At 43.3% G+C, this 22767-nt stretch overlaps 1 protein-coding gene across 2 annotated transcripts in view; it reads left to right on the top strand.

Moving 5' to 3' along the window:
- Window positions 1-22767, top strand: part of LOC147709418 (xanthine dehydrogenase/oxidase-like) — a 379031-nt gene that overhangs the window by 163447 nt on the left and 192817 nt on the right. For both annotated transcript variants that reach the window (XM_086927988.1, XM_086927987.1), the window contains exons 11-13: window positions 974-1125; window positions 17510-17603; window positions 19064-19173. In XM_086927988.1, the coding sequence (XP_086784114.1) occupies window positions 974-1125; window positions 17510-17603; window positions 19064-19173 (356 nt within the window). The remainder of the gene's footprint in view (window positions 1-973; window positions 1126-17509; window positions 17604-19063; window positions 19174-22767) is intronic.

Below are 22767 nucleotides of genomic sequence, written 5' to 3'. Positions count from 1 at the left end.
CTCGCGACGACCGTTGGCCGACGGCAGCACTTAAAGGGTTATGAATTCGGTAATTTACTGATTTCTTAAATTTACAGATTCAGTAAATTACCGAATCCTGAAATGTGTCCTCCTAAATCGAAAAGCCTAACACCGGTCGTAACGGACGAAATTCGGTAATTTCGGCCGTTACCAGCCGGTATTAGGCTTCCTACATCTGGCCCTTAGTCAGCTGGAGGGATCAGCCACATATAAACTAAAAAGAATTGAAGCTAGTTTGGACCCACAGCATAATCCATTATATTTATATATCTCCTTAGTAAGGTGACAAGAGGGGTGTATTTCTACTCGACTCCAATTCAGCGTATGTAATGTTTGAATTAAAGTCAATCGACTCCGAGAATAATCCTGGGATTGCAATTGTCCCCATAGTCTCCCTCTATCAACCATATCAAATGCTGTACAGAAGTCCGCAAAGCAGCTGCATAACTTAATGGATTTCTTCACAATTGCCCATACCGCACGAAAGTGATCTGTTGTGGAATGGCCTTCTCGAAAGCCTTCTGGTTTCATAGGTGAACAATTACATTTGACGAAACATTCCTCGAGCATGGAAAGTAATACTTCGAAGAAGACCTTCTCAGAGACATCTAGAAGGCTTGTTAGCCTAGAATGTGTTAGAGTATTCGCAGCAAGGGTATAATGATAGACCCCTCTCCAAGATTCTGGGATTTTTTCTGATTTCTGCCATCCATTGAAGTAAAGGTTTGAGATCTTCTTTCTACCATTCGTTGTTAACTTTAATAGTGACTCCATGAATTTTGCCAGGTCCAGCGGCCATACTCAACTCGAGCGATGATATTCCCCGTTTTATATTTTTCAGAGAGAATAATGCAGTTATCTCGTCATCCTTATTATCTGGTGCTTTTAGGGAGTGGTTAACCATATAATCTTAGATTACGTGCGATAACAGCAACTCACTTTCTCTTTCCAGGAATTGCCTTCGGTGCAGCCTGCTCTTTGACCTGCATCGAAGAGGTACTGAAGAAAGCTGTGGCTGACCTCCCTCCTCATCAAACAGAGGTGTTTAAAGCAGTGTTGGAGCAACTCAGGTGGTTTGCAGGACAGCAGATACGAAATGTGGCGGTGAGTCAGCGAAAGATGGATTGACTGTATCAATAAAGTCCAGGTATAGGAGGGAACTGGAAACCAAATCAACACAGGCATCTTGATTGGCAGATTAGGAACACTGAGAATTAAGAAAGATGGGCTTCATGTTTTTGGAGGGGGAAACTGATCAGGCTGGTTGCAAGGGTAACAGGGGGCCCATTCAAGAGTTGGGGGTCCTTGAACTTGTGAGTACGTACTCCGTGATACGCTACAATGTGTTCAGGAAATTTCTGGATGCATTTAAGTTAGTGAGAGCAAGTAAAATGCAGGCAAGAGTGCTTCCTCCCAAATTAAAACGTATAATTAAGGGTCATGTAGTGTTCTTTGTGAGATGGGCACATATCTCTATAAAGCGACTTTGGAGTTCTCCAAAGTCGGTCCTGGGCTGCAGAATCTATGCATGATTTTTAAGATAACTACATTTATCTAAATGGGAATCCTCTAAAAATCTGGCATGGATCCGACCCTCCATGACCGACTTTGGAGAACACTGCTATAAACGAGTGGCATAGGAATCTTCCGCAATTTGCTGATGGAGCTCCTTATGCGCTCAAGAATTAAATTTTTGGGATCTTTTGCATTCATTTGGCACCACCGCCTCCTTACCTTGAATTATATTAGGTTATAACGCAGTTATGTGTATTTAAAACAGACTTTGTTGCATTTTATAGTATGTACCTCGCTGAAATGTATAACAGTGCAATTGAGCAAATTGTTTCTTTTGAGAAACCTAGCGGAATATTTGCTCAGGGGGTTGTATCATTTGATGATCTATCAATGTACAAAAAAAGGAAAGTAAAATTATAGATAATGGGCCTGTGGGAAGAGAGGTGGAACACTGGTCAGGGGAACTTTGGGGCTTATTCACAAGCCCCGTGCACGGCTGTTACATAACTTTTTCCCTTATTGATGCACCAGCGGCACAAGATGCTTATAAATAATCTCCTATACCCCTGTAGCCAGGGCAATTACTGACGCTGCAGCCCGGGAAAAGGAATGGAACTATGCCATAGGACTGTGACTCTGGCAGATCTAGCGAGTCCTCTACACCAGCTTAGCAAACTCCTTGCTTGGCCAAATGACCCTACACTTGAAGGACAGAGTCCTGTGAGGCTGCAATAGGAACATTATCCTTCTCAAGCGACCCTGCTGCCTGGCTCGGGCAGAGAGATGCCCTGCTAGCCAGCCAAGAAGGGGTATTTAGCTCAGCTACAAGGAAGTGAACAGTGAGGGAGTATCTTTTGATGGTGGTGAGCCTCTGTCATCTTGTGATCTTCAGTGTGAAACAGTATATTTATGCGTCACAGAGAAAAGGAAGGAATGTGCTGTATTTATCCAAGACAATTCATTCCTGTCCTTTTCCCTTGTGCTGGTGTCGTTTTGGCAGCCTAGCGTAAACGCAGGCACCCTTGCACCATGTCGCAAGGGCACCTGTGTTGTGAGCAAGATTGTTTTTTGTGCAGGAAGGTGGCCCTGAGAGGCATTTTCCTCTTTCTATGTGCGTTGTAGACTGCCACACACATGCAGAGAGGAAAAAACTAGGTGAAATAAAGATATTTCTCCTTGTTACGCCTCTCCTGGGAAGGCGTATCTTTTTAGCAGATTCCCAGGTTTACCAGGGTCGGCAAATATGGGAATGCGTCCAAAACCTTGTGAGATGAGTGGGATCACGCATGCGACGCCCATGGAACGCCTCCTTTGTGCAGAGTGAGGCAACAAAGCGGTTTGGGCTGCATTGCATTAAGGACAGATTTATAAAGCCATTCAAAGTGGCTTTGCGTGACTTCATAAATCTGGCTTAGAGGTTTGTGTCATGCATGTACTATGTTGCTTGGTGCTAGAATGAGACAGACCTCTCATAAATATGCCCCTTCATCTCTCTATCACATTCCGCTACTTGCCTTAAGACAGAAAGCCGTTTTGAACACTATCTGGCCATCCAAATTCAACATATTCACCTTTTGGTTCTCCAACTGAGAGAGGTCCTACTTCGAGGAACCCTTATGTCTGGTTCCCAATCCCTCACTCTTGGACGCTGTCAGCCGAGCTGAGGAAGGGTGCGGATGCTGGCACTCACTTCTTCAGGTTTCTGTCTTTAATGTGAGAGAAGGATTCCCCAGAATCTGAGCTCAGTGAGAAGATCACTCCTTATAAGTGCATGCCATGTATTGCACGAGAACAGTTATCTACACAATGTGCTCCATGGTCTAGATGCATGTACGGGAGTCAGCCATGTACAGCCAAATGGAATGTTTTTAATGTAAAGTGTGCATCCTCTAAACTAGAAGTAAAGGTTGCCTTATGCAGGTGCAATTGAGAAAGGGCCTTATAGTAAAACATTTTGTTTCATTTACCAACCTGTATGTTGATCTACACACCTGTGCAGTAGCGGCCAGTGCAGGTAAGAGCAGTGGGGCGGTAGGGTGGGGTGGGGAGGAAGTCAACAGACGCTGAGGAGGGAAATTTAATAAAATCACAAGAAAAACACTTAGCGAGTGCAAGTTAAGTGGTTTTCTTTTTTTTAAATTGAACTTTCCCTCGTCGTCGTCAGTCGGCTTCACTTTCTCCCCTGCCCAGCCCACCGCTCTTACCTGCACAGGCCGCTCCTGCACCTGTGAGCTCACTCTGACAGTTCCCGCAGTGTCAAGGCCTTTACGTATTGTTCTGCCAAGACCACAGTGACATTCAGCACAGTGAAGTGTATCCAGCGAAAACCTTTAGACAGAAACATGATGAGCAAACCAAACAGAAGAAATGGTGATCAAAAAATCTTTGTGCCAAAACACTGACTGAAAATCTACCTCAAAGGAATTACATAAAAAAGGTTAAAACGATTTCCAGAAAAAACAATGCATTCAATTTTGAATCGGAGAAGCTCATAAGATATAATGTTTTTAATACAAACAAATTACAGAAAACGTTTTAAATATGACAAATAATTAGCATTGGTTTTGCCAATGCTTAGTGTCGTGAGAGTGAGCTGCACAAGCCTGCAGTGGCACAGGTTGTGACTAGGTATACTGAGTGTGGACATCTAGGATGTTACTAGGTGTCCCGCGAGTGTGCCTCACCAGCCTGAAGTTGCACAAGCTGCCACTATGTGTCCCAGGTGTGAGCAAAGTATGGAGACAGTGGTTTGGGCTGAAACCGTCTCATAAGCAGGCCACTGGAACTGTGCAATTGTTCTGCTGCAGTGTTTTACCGCATACGTATTGATTTGTTGCATTTGATACATAATCCATAATTTACTGCATAATTTGCAGATTTTATGCAAAAAAATAGTTTTTAGCGCAAATGGTTCAAAAGTTACTAAAAACTAGGGCGTGAAACATGTCTACCCCTTGACCTCTATCACTACTCACTTTTGGAATAAATTAACCTTTGATGAAGCATGACACCATAACAGGTGTGCGAGGACAACTCTTCAAATCCGAGGAATTTCCCAATCACCTCCTCTATCCAACCTTCAAATAAAAAACCTTTTTGTTCATCATATGTATTCTATCTACACAATCTAGAACCGAGTAGGCCAGCGCATATCTGTAGGAACAGCTACCCCCCCCCCCACTATAATCGCTAATAAGGTGCAACCAATGCCGAGACACTGTTAACAAGTGTAAAAATGACAAAATAATGCAGTATTGCTATCATAAAAAGTGCTGCCTTACAATGCATAGTTTGGCTTTTCTTGCCACATAATTTACTCAACCCTATCGCATAATTTGGCCCTCTCCAGCTCCATAATGTGACCCTCCCGTGCTGCATAATCCCAGTGGCCTTACTCAAAAGCAGATACATCAATGGTCCTCTGCTCAATTATTCAAGAATTCATTTATTCGGCAAATCACTAAAAGGTTCATACACTGCACCAGTGGTTCAGCTATTAATACCTGACGTTCTAACTGCAAACAAAGGATAGCGCTATAATATGTTTCCACTATCGCAAGCTTGGGGAACAAGACCAGGGAACCAACATGGGAGACGCGGATAGTGGAATGCTACTGAAAGGCACAGCAATCAGTTGGTTGATTGATTGATTGATTTAGTACACATAGTCTGTGCACTTCTGTGCAAGCCTGTGTTCGCATGCAACAGCAGATTATGGCCAAATAGCTTGGCTTTGCCAATGCCTGTTTTTAAATATTGTTCAATATGAACTCATCATGGCCGCCCGAGATGCTAAACTTCAGGGCCTTTAATGATTTCAATAAACATTTAGTAAATCCTGGCAGTTGTTCTGGTATAGTTGCTTGCATCTTTGTTCGAGCTGCTGCAAAGGCAAACTGAGGTGTCAATGCTTACTCAACAGCTGGACATTTGCATCCTTGCAACGTGCTGATGGTTTATCTTAAGCTTTTGTTTTGAAAGTGACTCATGAAGGTTGGAAAGGGAAATCAATGAACCTTGTCCCACTCAGGTTAGTTATGGCTGCACTTAGACAATGTATTCTGTGCAAAAATTAGAAAGCAAGATAATAACTCCCTAGAGAGTCATTGCTCCTTGTCCCCAAATACTGTGCGGTTAGTGAGTAAACAGCACAGGAGTGTTTCCTCGAGAAGTGACCCCCGCCTCCCACAACAGGATACATTTGTAAATGTCCTGTGCTTCTGCACACTCAATGTCAAAGGCTGCACTTGCTAACGACCTGCAAGTGATTAAGATAAAGCATCCTTTCAATTTACTGCACATATAAAGGGTAATGATTAGCTTATATTTATCAGAAGTGACCTCAGGTCACCTCTGTGTGGGGACTCCAGAAATATCCCATTGAGCTGAATGAGTGCATGGTTGGGCTTACTGCCTTCTGCTGGGGAGGCCTTACCCTTAATGGGAGACCTTACACAGAAGGACCTAAAAGCCTAAAGAAAAGATGGCACCAGGAAAGGGTGAGTGGGCTACCATGATGCCAGGTCAGCGATAGAGCTTAGGGGCGTTGGACTAAGAGTCAGTGGGAAAGCAAAATAAGGCTCTAAGGGGCACCTTTCACAGGAGGACACAGTCCATGACAGTGGTGCAGGGTTCACTCCTGGCCATTTACAAGGTGCAAAGTGGCCCTACAATTCCCCAACACCACCTCACCCCAGCCCACAGGTCATACAAGCAGGCTTTGGAAAAATAAAGGGAGGCATAGAGGTGCTCCCTTCACAAGGAAGCATGAGCTTAGAATAAGAGTCAACCTACTGTTTTTCAAGAAACTGATGGTGGCTATCAGCACTTGCTTAGCGGGGATTGATCTCTAACACTCTATTATCCCTATCAGCCACATGTATATATTTCTGTATATAGCACGTATGCACGTTATGCACTTATAGTCACTTTCAATGCGCCGCCACTCCCCCCCCCTTTTTTTGGGGGGGAGCACCTTGTGTTTGATAGAGCAAATATAAGTTTTACTTCTCACTGTCAACAATCAAAGAAAAAGTTGCAAAAATAAAATAAAGATATAAATATGTAATGCTAAGTTATTTGTGTTAGAGGTGTTTGTATCCCCTTCTTAACATTTTGCTGTGGAAGTAAAGGGCTGCACTTCCACCATAGGGGCCACCTTTTTGTTAAAAATAGAATAGGAGTCAGGCAGCCCATGACAATGATGCAGGACTAACTACTGCTTCCTCAAGAGCAGCAATGTGGTACTCAGGTTCCCCATCACACCCCAACACAGAACAAATTGTGTCTAGTTAAAGTTCCTGAGGATCCAAATTCTACCCTGTGGATGCTGGAAAAAATTAGTTTTTGGGCAGCAGTTGACCCTGTTGGTGTCCCATAGGAGTGACATGCAGGTGGCAGAGTGGGCTGTCCTGAGTCGGGGGTTGGGGAGGAGGCATGGGCTTGCCTCAGCACAGCAGCAAGAGTTAACATAGGCAAAGAACTGAACCCCAAACCAGATCTACCTCAGTGAAGGGCACAATGGGAAAGATCAGATTAACTGAATTGACTTTATCTTCTACAAGTGCATAAAACAGGTGCTGGGCTCTGCCCTGAGACACTGAAGCTTATCATGATGCACCCCCCAGTGCTCGCTTCAGGTGGTACGGCCCTGGAAGTGTGAAGAACTCTGTTCTAAGGATATACAGTACAAAGTAATTAACAATAACAATTTTAATCTAAAAGTCAAGGATGGTGTCAGTTTGAAAAGTATTTAGTTCTATAACGTCTAGTTGATTTTTTGCACTTGCTGTGTCCTACAAAGGTGATATGTTTGGCATTGTGGTTGATCCTGAAGGCCCTACACAGTTTAGATATTTTATATTAGACAATTAGGTGCAGTAAAGTTGGCCTAAAAAACACACACAAAAAATCTTTAGCGTATTTAGCCATGGCTAGTTTCTTCTTGTGACCAAACCAAATTAATTGTCTCTTCTTTAGCATTTTTACCCACTTTCATCAGGTCTCTGTATGATATGACACATCTCGTTTTGGATACTTTAACCCCTTCGCTGCTTCTGTCGGCCAACGGCCGTCGCGAGTACTACCTCCATAGTGCTGCGCATGTCCGTTGCACGACGCGGCCCCGCCCACTCAATGAAACGCCCATGGTGAATTGCAGCTGCGGTTAAGGCGTTAAAGAATTAACACCCTTAACTCCTTCAGAGAGGACATTGGGCCAGATGCACTAGGAAGCAGGTCGCAAACAATGAAGGCAAATTGTGCACTGGCTTTTTGTGACCGGCCTGTAATTTAGCCATGTAAATATATACTAATAGGTTACAACACTAAATTTACTTTAGCAGGGGAGTCACAGAATGACCTGTCTAATGAATATTAAGCAGCAGATCGCTATTTGTACACTACATGGCATTGATTACAAAAGCAGGGATGGTGGTGAGAACGCTCTGGGGCGTTTAACCCCTTCCACGCTGATGACGAGCTGGGCTCGTCATGGCGTAGCCTCCTCGCACGCTGATGTCGAGCCCAGCTCGTCACGTAACATGCGTTTTCGCATATCTCAGCATGCGAGCGGAATTCCGCTAGCGCGCATGAGGTTAATCTAATTTGGTTCTTGTCAATGGATCTTTGTAGTAGCCTGAGAGCAAATGGGGTTAACAACAATTCATATCTCCAAATGCAGTAACTTAAACTTAAAAGATTTATTACAACCTCAAAGCCAAACTGATATAAATCAGTCTCAAGAACATGCTATAGAAATACAAAATGATTAAAGGTAGACCAAACGTCTTACAATGTTGGTCCTCAACAGCAAAGAACAACAAGGAATCTCAGGAGCAGCGATACAAAAATTGAGGAAAAGTACTTGGTGACTAGCTGAAGAATTTTGATCCTTCTCCCCATACATGGGAAACCCTGTGTCATCTAACAAATCTTATACTAACCCAAGGATGGGGGAAGCCCTAAATATTCAAGGAGGTAGGAAAGGTGTCAGCATCAGAACCTCTGTAGAAGTTCTTAGGTAAGGAATCATGTATAGCATGAAGCGACACAATCAAAGAAGTCAGAAGGGGTCTGTACCTCTCAAAGTCTGAAAAGAATCTAAATAAATCCAAGATGGGTTCACTAATTTGCACAAAGAACTTCGAGAATGATATGAACTCATAAGCTTCTCCATATCTCTCAGTTCCCAGAAAGAAGTTGGCACCTTGAACATTACTCCCATCTTCCAGTTCCAAGGCGTCCTTGGGGCATTCCCTTAATCTGATAGCAATAACTGATAACAGACTAACACTCTCTTCATTCTTCATTAAAATTGTTCGACCTTGCCAGTTTTTCCCCGCCTCACTATCTCATACAGTCAATGTGCCATTCACTAACTAATAAATGCCTTTGGTTTGCACCTGCAAAGAAGGAAATGTGCAGAAAAATGACTTTCATTTAGTTAGTAGTAAAGGTCAGGACTGTAATCTTAAGGCTCATTTATCCTACCAACTTATCATTTCTTATTTAGATGCATTTTAATTCTACAACCTACATATAATCCCAATAAATGATTTAGTAATATAGAATCAAACAGTCTCATACTGTACTTTCAAATGGTGTATTATAATTGGTAAATGCATTATTGAACAAAAACTGAGTAATTCATTTAATTAATACCTGGCTTTTAGCGCACCACCTTACAATCTGGACATATGAAGATATTCCTGAAAAGGAAAACATTCATATTCACACATATATTAAAGACACAATAAATGATTTAGTGCACCATATTTTATTAGTAAATGTTTATCACACGAGTACGCATGGCCAAATTTGAACATATGCGGCCTAGCTAAACCGAGAAGGGCGGAGCTAAAATTACACTGCTCCAGTGACCTGCAAGGAACAGCATCCCACCAATCCTGAGTTTACATTCTCAAACTGGAAACATGTTTTTAAAGCAGCCTGTGATCGTCAAAGGAGCAGGTGCTGCTCTAAAAAAGGTACCTTTTTGGGAACTTTTCTGAGAAAGCAGGCTGTAGTTACAGGATGCCCTAGCCCATCCAAAACAATTCACAGTGGTGTGCATTGAGATGTTAGCAACTGTTAAGTGATCTGTGTCCACAATTGAGGACACAAACCATTGATACAGTTCATTGCATATCGTAAATAAGAGTGGACGCCCTTTCATTGCTCCACCAAATTGCAATTTAGACTGTGATGTAAAACTCCTTTTGCAATTTAGAAAGGCTTTTCCAAAGTGAAAAATTGATTGATTTTGTGGTAAAAACTATTTTACGGTGGCAACGCAGGTGATTTTTCTATAACATGGTTTGTGACCGCAAATGCTTTAGTACATCTGGCCCACAGAGGACATGGTTTATATGACAATTACAGTTTTCACCTCAACTGGTTGTTGTTAAGTGAAGTTAACTTACATCAGTTATCAGAAATAAGGTGCACCTTGCCAATTCGCTGCTTTATGACTGTAGTTTGTAATCAACTATCAATGATCAACTTGTTGAAGGTTACATTTAGTGATTGCTACAAATGGTTGTTCGACCCTTATGCCACTTAAAATGTAATCCAGGGTAGAATGAAGTTGGTGACCAAAGATCACACTTTGCTCATTAGGAATTGGCGCCCACTGCAACTTGTGGCTTGTTTAGTGTGCTGGAAAAATCAGCAGAGAAAGACCTTGAAGGTCTCTTTTTTCATATTTTAGAATAAGCTGCAATTTTCTTGACCTGCTCATAAAACCACGGCTGACTAAAAGTGGGTATTTACTCTCTACAACAGATAGGTCAAAATTGATGAAGATTCTTAAAACAACATTTCTAAAGTCTGAAAATCTGTTGAAAGGATTCCTATCATTCACGTTTCTAAGCACCAATTACACTCTACAGCCAGTATAGCCTGCAGTAGCAGGCTATACTGGCCATTAAAGGCCCGCTCCAGCGTTAAAGTCCGGAGCCAAAGGAGAGAGCCTTTAACAAGGGAGCAGGCCTTTAAATGCCGGTATATGCTGCTACGGAGGTCTCTATAAGGCTATTACAACATTTCTCCCCTAGAGGGTAGAATGTTCTAATTAGTAAAACAAAGGCCTCACAGAGGCCGGGGCATTTGAAATCCCCCTGGACTCTAAGAGGCCTTTGTTCGCAGCAATAGCTGTGAATAGAAAACATTGGAATGTTGCTCTCCGGGCTTCTATCAGCCAGTAGAAGCCTGGAGCACTCTATTGTCTACAATGGAGCGCTCAACATTCCAATGTTCTAATCTCTGTTGAAACAGCCAATGCAAAGATTTTGTTTCAACTGACAATGTCAAAGAATACAAAAATCCCACTTCCAGAACCAAATGCCATGCAGAAGAGAAAAGCGATTCCTGGCCACCAGGCCATGTCTCAGGAATGTAATGTAAAAATCATATTAGACCTTGGTGTAATGGTCTATTAAATGTAAGAGTTGTGCCACTGGGAAAAGCACTGATAACCAATTGAGATATGCATGTAAACTATACAAAATATACACATAAACATCCAAGTGAGCAATCAGGGTTAAAAAACAAACAGGGGCTCTGTGATGCTGATGTCTTAATATAGTTCTCTGTATTCACCAGCGAATTGGAATATCTATCAAGTCTTGTGATTGGTAACATTGATCAGAGGAGCTACAAATGAAAGATCACTGGGCTACATGACTTTATGTTCAGATGCAACTACTTCAGAAGACCTGCACCAAGCTGAGGGGGTGAGGCCTCAACCTGTCGCGTTCTAATCTAGGACCCCGATCAATACTGTGACCTTATGCCCCTATACGGCTATAATCCATTTATACCCCTATAATAGCATAAACGATCCAGAGCGATATTTCAGAAACTCATCTCTGGCCTAACACGATCAGAGCCACATTTCAGAATCACTTCCTCTGCAGCTCATTAGAGCAAATGACACAGCAGAAGCCACTATCTAAAATTCCTAGATTACACTCCGAGTTCTTCAACAAGATAAAACTCAGCAACCTGGGAAAACCCCGCTTGCTATGTTTTGATTAGTAATAGAACTCTAACGAGCACTGAGAGACGATCACTTCCTAGTGACATCTTTATTGACGTCTTATGTCCAAAAACTTACGTCAAACAAGGCAGGTATAAATATTACCAACGTTGCCTTAAGCAAACGCTGCCTCAACGACATCAATGATAGCGATGGTGTGGTGAACATAGTAGCAGAACAGCTGTCCCCTTCAGAGCCCAGCAGATGCAAGCTGCCCAGGGACGCTGCCCCTCCTCTTCCTCGACGCGCTGAAAGAGACGCTGTCTTTTTCTCCTGCCAAGAAAATCCAGCTCTGGCGTTTCCAGCCTACTCTTGCGAGTGACTGGGATATCGAGTCCTGGAAGGAGATACAAGACCTCCAACATTCTATTTCAGAGGTATGGTGTTGACTAAACCCTTAGAGAGAATTCTTGAAGCAAACCTTGGCAAAACCAACTTAACTAAAACTGCTACTTACTTACTCCCTCCCTAGTATTAGGCTTAGGTCAGGTACACTGTGGTAGGCGTAGTTAGAAGCACCAGTTGAGTACGTTAGTCAAATGTATATATGAATGGATATATTTTATTCATTTTAACCATTGTATGGCTAAGAAACCATATCAATGCTTTTACAGTATTATTTCGCAATACTCATTTTACTGTACGCACTTTTTATAATAACTAGTCTTGCAATTGTGGCAATTCATTTCTCTTGCATGAGAAGAAAGACTGTTCAATAAATAATACCTTTTTATTGAAAACGCCCGTCTCTCTATTCTCTGCACTTTGGTGAAAGTAATCTGCACAAAACTGACTGAGTAAAATAACTGTCTATTGTTGCCTGCCAGAACCCTTGAACCTCCTGAGGCGAAAAGCCGGGAGATAGCCGCTAATTGATTTTAAATTATTTGTGTGTCACTTTTGAATAACTTGCTGATTTTATAGCACTTACTCACCCAGGCTTCACAGGACTCGGTCCTAAAAGCACACCGCACAGCTGCCCCTGCGCTGTCAGCGGACTCACAAACAACCACGGCGCCATTGCCGGCGTGCTGATAGGCCACGCCCCCTTGGAGGCCACGCCCCCCTTCCGAGCAGGTATATAACGCTGAATAATAGCGTTGCCTGCCAGAACCCTTGAACCTCCTGAGGCGAAAAGCCGGGAGATAGCCGCTTATTGATTTTAAATTATTTGTGTGTCACTTTTGAATAACTTGCTGATTTTATAGCACTTACTCACCCAGGCTTCACAGGACTCGGTCCTAAAAGCACACCGCACAGCTGCCCCTGCGCTGTCAGCGGACTCACAAACAACCACGGCGCCATTGCCGGCGTGCTGATAGGCCACGCCCCCTTGGAGGCCACGCCCCCCTTCCGAGCAGGTATATAACGCTGAATAATAGCGTTGCCTGCCAGAACCCTTGAACCTCCTGAGGCGAAAAGCCGGGAGATAGCCGCTTATTGATTTTAAATTATTTGTGTGTCACTTTTGAATAACTTGCTGATTTTATAGCACTTACTCACCCAGGCTTCACAGGACTCGATCCTAAAAGCACACCGCACAGCTGCCCCTGCACTGTCAGTGGACTCACAAACAACCACGGCGCCATTGCCAGTGTGCTGATAGGCCACGCCCCTTGGAGGCCACGCCCCTTCCTCCCTCCCCATAAAGTATGTGTCTTTACCGTACGCGCAGCGGACGGGCGCAGCGGGTGCGCCGTTTGCGCGCCAAAGGCGTGCCTAAGGCAAGCCCGTCTTCTCCCGTCATCGCCAAGTCATCGCCACTCGCCAGACCCCCTGGTCGTACTCCATCAGCACCCCTTCATTACGACAGGGAACAACTACTTGCCTGGAATTCTGGACGGTCCTGGCCCACATAACAGGTACGCTTGGTCTCACCTGCCTTTAATGTAAAACTTGTAATTTTACTACAGCCAACCCCCACACCATTCGACAACTACAAGACTTACCCAATACAACCCCCATTACGGTCCTCCATCTCAACGTCAGGTCACTAACCAAACACCACTTTGAGGTCAATACCCTTATACTGGATGAAAACCCTGACATCCTCTTCCTCTGTGAAACCTGGTTACGGGATGGCACTTCAGTCATACCTAACCTCACGCTTCCAGACGACTACCTTATGTCGACCCTAAATAGGGATGGAAGAGGAGGAGGTATCGCCATAATCTATAAAAACAGTTTTCATGCTTATTTACCAAGGAAGAACGTCCCGACTGTGAATGTGCATATTTTAAGATCACGATTAATCCCAACTTCACCATGTCGGGCCTCTACATCTATCGCCCACCTGGCCCCGCTTCAAAATTCATTGATGCTCTTCTTGAGACAGCAAACTCTCTAGTAACAAAAAATGCAAACTTCACCATATTAGGCGATCTCAATCTTCATTTTGACCTGCTTAATGACGCCACTATCAAAAATCTTCTTGCTGATTTCTCTGCCTTGCAACTTAACTCTCTTATTCTAACCCCTACGCATCTAGCTGGTCACTTTCTAGATCCAGTATTTACAAACATCGAGGAGTTTAAAACAGATGCACCCTTACCGATGGGATGGACAGACCACTACCTTATTAAACTGACCATTCTAGTCAACAAAATAAGGCATAAAATCGCACCTTCTCATCATCTAAAAAGACCATGGCACAAACTATCCATCAGCGACCTTCATACCACCCTTGGGGAATTCCATCATGAGACCAACCTTGATATCAACGTAACCTATAGCACGTTTCATGACTGGATCACGGGAGGATTAGACGCCCTTATCCCAGCAAAATGGACGAAAGGACGTAGCTCACCGTCCAACCCATGGTATAATGATACCCTCAAAACCATGCGCAAAGACTGTAAAAGAGCTGAGCGCTTATGGAGAAGGGAATACAACAACGAAGATAAAACCAACTATCTACTAAAACAAAAACTGTACGACAAAGCCATCCGCGCTGCCTGAACCGCCTTCTATGCAGACAAAATCAATTCTAGCCCTACCCCTGCCAAAGAAGGCTTTAAACTTGTCCAAGAACTTCAGAGTGGTAAATCCCCCCTCCCCAGTATCTCCTCTGCGCAACAATGCGAAGATCTTGCTACATTCTTTGTTGACAAAGTACAGAAAATCTATACTTCTTTTCCTCAGCACTCTCCCAGCCCCACTAAAAGCCCTACTCCCTCCCCCAACTATACTACCCTGACTCATATCCCGGAAATTTCCACTGACAACCTCAATAAACTATGCCGAAAAGTTAAAACTGGTTCTCCGTCAGACCCCATGCGCCCGGCACAATTCTTAGAGTCACTTAACTTTTTTCTACCTTCCCTGACCTCTATTCTGAACCTCTCCTTCTCCTCAGCAAGTGTACCATCTGCCTGGAAGCAAGCGTGGGTCTCACCCATCATCAAGAAACCTACCCTAGATCCATCTAAACCGGAGAACTTTCGACCAATCTCCCTGCTCCCATGGCTGTCCAAACTTGCAGAAGCCCATGCGAACAGTACTCTATCCCAGCACATGGTCCAAAACAACATCCTGGACCCATCACAAAATGGGTTCAGACCAGGCCATAGCACTGAATCTGCTCTCCTGGCCACCACCGAGTACCTCCGGACGATCTTAGATGCCAGTCAAAGTGCTGCGCTGATTCTTCTCGACCTCAGCGCAGCCTTTGATACGGTATCCCACGACATCCTTCTTAATCGTCTAGAAACATTCGGAGTATCTGGCCATGCATCGGAGTGGTTCCGATCGTTCCTCAAGCAGATCCTTTCGGGTCTCAGCACCCCCCTTTCTATCTAAACCCCAGCCCATTGCACAGGGAGTCCCGCAGGGCTCGGCGTTGAGCCCATCCCTTTTTAATCTTTATGTGCAACCTCTTGCCACAGTGGCCAAAGAGTGGGGTCTGACACTGGTGTCGTACGCCGACGACACACAGCTGGCCATCACTCTTATGGAAGGCCCTTCTATCTCAGCCTCCAGATTTAAAAACGGTCTCTCCGCAATAGCCCAATGGATGACAGACAACTGTTTACAGCTCAATGCTGGTAAAACAGAAGTGCTACTCCTTGGCAAAAACACCAGCCTTTGGAATGAGCACTGGTGGCCGTCCTCCCTAGGCACCATCCCACCCCCCAAATCCCTAGTTAAAAATCTAGGAGTATGGATGGATGCCTCTACCAACTATCAGGCCCACACCAAAAAAGTCGCTGGCACCTGTGTCGGCCTGCTGAGGAGTCTTAGCCACATACTGGGCTTCTTTGACGCCAAGGTTCGCCAGCTCATCATTCAAGTTACCATCCTCTCGCGTTTGGACTACGCCAATGTACTCCTCCTTGGCGCCAACAAAGGAGAGATAGCACGACTGCAACGCGTGCAGAACTCTGCGGCTAGAGCTCTAGTCGGCCTCCCTCGTAGATGTTCGGCCAGAGCTACAATCCGAAAACTACACTGGCTACCCGTTGACTCCAGAATTAAATTCAAAACCCTTATCATGACCTTTAAAATTATCAAACTTGGAACCCCAACACTGCTACGACCTCTACTCACCTCCTACGCTCCGTCACGTAACCTGCGATCCTCTAACCAGCACCTCCTGCATGGGCGGCCGCTCCTTTAGGGTCCTAGGAGCCAAACTATGGAACAGTCTGCCACAAAACATCCGCTCCATAGAAAGTCTACTGGCCTTCCGAAACGCCATTAAAACGCTTCTATTCCCTCTTCCCTAATTCCCCTCCACCTTCTTCTCTCAGGCCAGGGTCTTTGGTTTCTCTAGCGCCGGGACGCCTCATTGCTGGGGCAGCTGTTTTGCGTTTTACCAAAACAATACAATACAATACAATACGACTCTAGAGGTTGACTCTTATTCTAAGGAGCAAAGTTGTCATGTTTATGCGGTTGTTGGAAAACTGAATCCCTTCTTGTCTGTACCAGGGAAGCTGATCACTTCCTTTTCAGTCAAGAAAGTTTCCAGTGACCTCTGAGCTAGTTGGTAACAAACCCAATTAAGTTTAGCATAGTCAGTGGAGACCTGGAAGATCCGCACTTCTACGTCCATACTACTGTTTATGTTATTCCAATGTGCAGGGCCTATTGAGAAAATAGGACTTACACTACAAACCTACAAATCTGCATATATATTCTAGCTACTATAATGACTTGTGCTAATTTTCTGTATGATAAATACATGTGCCAAACCTGGTTAATAATGAGGAGTCAACATTGCAATTTACAATAATTTTCCTGAGTGTTAGCGAAATAGTCAATGAAACCCTACATAAGGATTACAAGTCTTTGGAAAGTGCAAGCGTCTAACACGTTCTGTCTTTGGAGGACTATTTTTAGGTGTATGTATATAAGTGCATGAGCAAAATGCAGTCACTCAAAGTGAAAGCATCCAGTGCTTGGAGAGGACTGGTTTGTTGATCTATACTTTCTACTGGGGTACGAGGGAAAATAGTTTGAGTGATATGGCAACAGACCAATGACGAAAGTGTGTTGGTTGGTAGGTCCTATATATGTATGTATTTTTGCATGATTTTGTTGAAAAACATGAGGCTGGCAAGACAACTAGAGCTATCTTTAGGCCTGACCTAAAAAAGGCTATTCATGCATTCTAAGGTAGGGAGTAATGTAGTGAGCAACTGAGGAGATATAATAAAGGAGGTGGGACCGGTCAAGGTTTCGAGTCAAGTTAAGTGATCAAAGTGTCCAAGTGACCTAGCTCTTATGTCCCCTTTGGTCACCTCACAACAGCCCCCATGACAAAGTCAACAACTTTGCCACATGAATGCAGTTGAACTTGCTCACCATCGCTTACCATGACAACATGACCGTTTGCCAATTATTTAATATATTTTGTTACTTGGCATAGATTTATTTGTAGTGCTCTGATTTTCTGACAGCATAGATTGTAATAATTGTATTTATTTTTTCCAGGCTGTTGGGGGAAATATAATGACTGCCAGTCCGATATCTGACCTTAATCCTGTGTTTATGGCAAGCGGATCCAAATTGACCGTGATGTCAATAGGTAAGCAGGGGATATACCTGTATATAGTAACAATCATAATAATCAAACTATAAGGAGCGTGTTCGTCTAGCACAGAAAAGAGGCACAAGTTTTCTGTAAGGAGTAGTACGTTGTTCTGAAAACATTATGCAATACAGGGCACACGTTCTAAGAAATAGAACTCATTGTTTTGCTCTATAATGAATATTAAAAGTGAGACGTTGAGCCAGTTACACAAATTAATGCATTGTACCGAATGGACAAGGTAGCACCGGGCTTCACGAGTAGCACATAGGCTGGAAAGTCCTAGCCTGTCCCTGAAATTTGAGTGACACAGACAATGGCAGAAGAACCTGGAAATGTGATCCGCTTTAAAGGTATGATAACAAGGACATGCCAATGATAAGACACTGAAACACACAATCACTAAGAGAGGCAGATCCTGCTTACAGACTCTATTCCATTATATTGCAGGAATTTACAGCATTTCCTTGATTTGATGGGACCATAATTGCCTCCTTTTGTGAATATGGGGCCTGAGACATACCAAGATAGTGTTGCCCCATCACCCACCCTTAGGAGGGCACAATTGAAATAAAGTAAAGCCCGGAGATACTTGTGTTCTGTTTCAACAGCCAAGAACATGGCCTCATCCATCCCCACTTCCTGACTATGTTATCAATATCTGATTATTCTGAGCATCCTTTGGTGATAGTCACTATGCTTGAGGTAACCCTGCCTCTGCTCAGGTTTTGTGTAAAGGGAAAAACCTATACAAGACCTCACCAATTCCCAGAAAGGCTCAGGGTGAAGGTATGTTGACCACTTCTTTTGCCCATCCTTTTTGCATCCCTCTTGACGTTCCCTACCTTGTAACACTGCCCCACATCTACCTTTTTTACCCACACCCTCCACCTAACTAGAATCTGCATATTCCATCACAATACTTTCTCTGGTAACTGTCAAATAGATATACATACAAATGTACAGTTTTGGAGAAAAAACAAAAATAACCTGCTGGACCATATTGGTCGATGGATTTCAATAACCGAATAGCTCAAGCCCGATAAGCATACTCACAACACGTTCTATGTTTGAACATATGGCGGGCGGTGGTTATTGATAGGGCAAGTAAAATGGTGGATTATTCTGTTCCAGCGCCTTGAGACCCTTACGGGTGAGTAGTCGCGTTTTACAAGTCACTTGATTGATTGATTTTCACCAAAAGTTAAGGGAGATAAGTCGATGGTCTGAGTGCACATATATCAATCCTCAGAGAGCCGAGTCAGCCATTCATCCTTTTTCTTTTTATTAAACGACGTTCCATAAATTGGGTAGCAATAACAGCTTTCAATTTGCGGTGCACTATTTAAACTTTTGTTAATTGCCTTCTAAAATGATCTTCATTCCTATTGTTTTGTGGTGGGAGATTCCACCGCTGAACACACTTAACATGTTGTGTCTCTTTTTTTGATCTGAAGATGGTCAAAGAACTATACAGATGGATGAAAATTTCTTTCCTGGTTATAGAAAAACTGTTTTAAAACCAAATGAAATACTGATGTCTGTTGAGATACCCTACACAAGAAAGGTATGTAACAGAGAACACTACTATTTTATCTACATCCCTTTTTTATCAGACAGAAAAGTTATCAATACCATATGAAAATAGAACGTCACTTTAACCCTTAAGTTTTTGGGTACATTTCTAGTGTTTTTTAGTGTAAAGTAGTATTTTATTACCATACATAATGCCAAGACAACACCCTACAAGGTATTTGGCCACATGCAGGGTGGGGTTGGCCAGGCCTTGCATCCAGCTCCCCATGGGGCAGCCAACCCCTCTCCGCGAGGCGCAGCCTCGGCCATGAGGGGAGTGGGGTTGGCTGCAGGCAGCCAATTCCTCACTGCACATGGATGAAGGCCATATGGCCAACAGCCTATTTGCGGAAAATCCCCACAGAGACTCAGACCCATCCCCTTTCCAGTGGGAGTCAGCGAGGTCAAATGCACTTCCATGGACTCCATCAGAAGACCAGGAAACCTCACTGGCTGTCATAGTCTTCTGTGACCCCCCATATGTTACAGGTACCCATTCCCTGCCCCATTATGTTTGAGGTGTTTTTCCAGGACATGGGGACTGGGTCTCGTGTATTGAAAAGGCAGGTAAAACATTTCTCTTCATGTTGCACCTGACAAATACAGCATGAGCACCCGAGGAGTCCTTGCTCCTTAGGGAGTGCGTCAGCTGATAGGTGAAATGCCCCCTCGCCCAATCAGATTGTTCTATTTTTTTATTTTGAGTGACTGTGGGACTCTCAAGAGTCTGAGTTTTTTAACCCTAATTCCGCCAAAACTCCTGAAGAGATTTACACCAAACACAAAAAGCATTCTTTCTGGGTAGTTATTAAGCTTTCTGCCAAATGTGGTGTAATTCCGTTCAGCTGTTTTTGCAGTATTTTAGTTCAATTTTCTTATGGAAAAATTAATGGAGAAAGTAAGTTTTGGGCCACTTTTGTCTTGGTCTCCCACTTAACTGATCATCCCTAAATGTTCGAGAAAGGAGCTGAGGTTGATCAACTTTTGTGGGTGAAACTTTCCTGAAGATTCGTCAAATGGCTTTTAAGTTATCAGCATACCAATAAATCAATTTTGTAGGGTAACTAGGTCCCACTCCTAACCATAAAAAGAAGTGTCAACTGGCACTCTGTTTTATTACAAAGTGATGGTAGCCACTCTGGAGTTATAGTTAGGATTTCCGAATTAGGAATTCCTTAGAATTTTGGTAGCTAGTATCTTTGTGCCTGCTTGACAACTCTCCTCAAGACTTTGCAGACCCAGTCATCCTTCTACATTGGCGGATTATGCGAAGTTTTACAGTGATTGGTTGAGGGGGTTGTAGGGGTCTGTGAATAATTAAGCTGAAGCAGAATGCAAATACGCAGCGTACTGGCTCAAAATATGGAGTATGTGGTAAGGAACGGAACACTGGGAAGTAGATCCTGTTGAAGGCAAAGATTCATTAGTGCGTGGGTTTTGGACTATGTTCCCAAACTGGTGAGAATGATACAATTAACGCTCTCTCCTAGCTGATGGATGGACCTCATGACCAACAGTGGTGAATAAACCCTCTGTCCGTCTCCCGGTGTGCTGCTGGAAGGAGGTATGCGCCTGAGCCGGACCGTTTAGATGCTAATCTGTGAAATTTAACAACCTCTGCATAATCACAAACACATTGGCCTTAATTAGCATGCAACTTATGCTCTCATCTCACATGCCAAACTCTCACTTCAACAAAGTATCAGGGTGCCTGCTTAGACTTTTGCCAACGTTTCAGAATTAAATCATTTTCTGAGGATTCCTAACATGATCTGCAGTCAGGTGTGGCAATGAGTCCACGAGCGCTTCTGCTTATCAAGAAAAATAAAATCTTTCTCTTGTGCTTGTAACCAGTCTTTTTAATCTTTGATTCTCATCATTCGCTGCCCAGGGTTATCTTTTGATCTTCTGAGCATGACACTCTCAACTCAAGCAGTTTTCACTTTTTCTAGAAAAAGAGAACATTCCTGCTTTTAAGATAAGTCTTTTTTAACAGACCATTTGGTTTTATTCACTACCTTAAACAATGTCATTTCCTTTTCTCCAGGGAAGTTTTTCTCTCTATAAGAAATCTCACTAAGTCTTGGTCCTCAGAGTTTTTGTCTTTTATGAAAACATATTTTTCCGCAATAGAGGTTTATCTTTATCCCTTTAAATCTGTGTCTCCTCTCTCGAGGAATACTGCTACTTTGTTAGATGGAGACGCAATAACTGGCAGTAGAAGCAGGGTGTAGTCTCCTTTTATTGTGGAGCCATACCCCAATCTCTCGCAGGTGAAATAGGGTCTGGTCCCCTTTTATTGTGGGGCTACTCCCAGATCCAAAATGGCGGCCAGTGTTCCAAAAGACAGGCCAACGTTTAACTAGGTATTTGATTTGGGCCTGAAAATGATGTAACCCACCTCATGGTTTAAGACAGAGATGGTGGGTCTGAGCCCCAGTCCTCGTCCTGATTGTCTCACGAGCCATGTCAATGGCTGGGGCATAACACAGGGAGGCGTGGGAGTGGGTCTTGACAGGGGTGTAAAAGGGGAGGTCACAAAACGCATTTTTCCAAAAAAGCATTTTTCACAGACATTTATATCTCACAAAGTGAGAAAATGGCTGGACGGATTTACATGAAATTCATCAGGATTAGTCATTATGGAGTGTAGATGGTCCTTTTGGGTACCAGGGGTAAGTAGGGCAAATATTGTTTAAGCTATAGGCCTTTAAACTTAGTGATATCTGTAGCCTCAATATTGCCACAAAATTGTGCTTTATTTTGTGGTAGTACCATGGTACATAGTGATGAAAAAGCATTATGTGATCGGCTAATGACTCCCTTTACCAAAGTTATAGGCAGTCATGTTGTTTTTAGGTCTACTTTGCCTGTGTTCAGGGTTTCAGATGTTGGTAAGTATTAGGTTTGATATTGTTCCTATACATATTATACTTTTTTCAAGTGGTAATAGGTAAGGACAAATTTTTACAAATTTCTCTATATATATTTTAAATGTACAGAGTACCACGGTAGTACATCAGAAGTACCTAGGTACCAAAAATAAATATTAAAAAAAGATGTTAACAAAATTAAAATACTCTGTTACTATAACTTGCATACCTCCATACACAAGACCTCATTTACAAGTTTTTCATGCAGTGAATACCTGCAAGTCTTTTTGTTTGGCTGCCCTGTATCAAAAGAAAAGGGCAGGAATGCGGCATATCTATGAGATACAGCGCATCCCTTTACTCTTTCCCTGCGCTGGTGAACAAATGACTGCCTTGTAGGAAGGATTGTTTTTATGCAGGAAGGGGCACCGTCCTGCACAAAACAATCAATGGTGGTGTTTTCCTCTTTCTATGCTTGCTGCATTCTGCAGCACACATAGAAAGAGGAAAAACTAGGAGAAATGAAGTAATTGTGGTCACAAACCACTTGCAATTTACCGCCCTCTTCAAGAGGGTGGTAATACAATCGCAAAAGGGAATCTCTTCCCCTTGGCAAATGCAGTGGACATTTCATTTGGGGGCAACCATTGGTCCCAGGGCCAAAAACGTTTAATTTTTCTGTTTTTTAAATGCATCAGTTTAAATTTAAGGAA

The sequence above is a fragment of the Lissotriton vulgaris genome, chromosome 6, assembly GCF_964263255.1.
Source record: "Lissotriton vulgaris chromosome 6, aLisVul1.2, whole genome shotgun sequence".
NCBI lineage: Eukaryota > Metazoa > Chordata > Amphibia > Caudata > Salamandridae > Lissotriton > Lissotriton vulgaris.
Note: the sequence above shows the minus strand (reverse complement) of the source record. Positions and strands in the feature narration are given on the sequence as shown.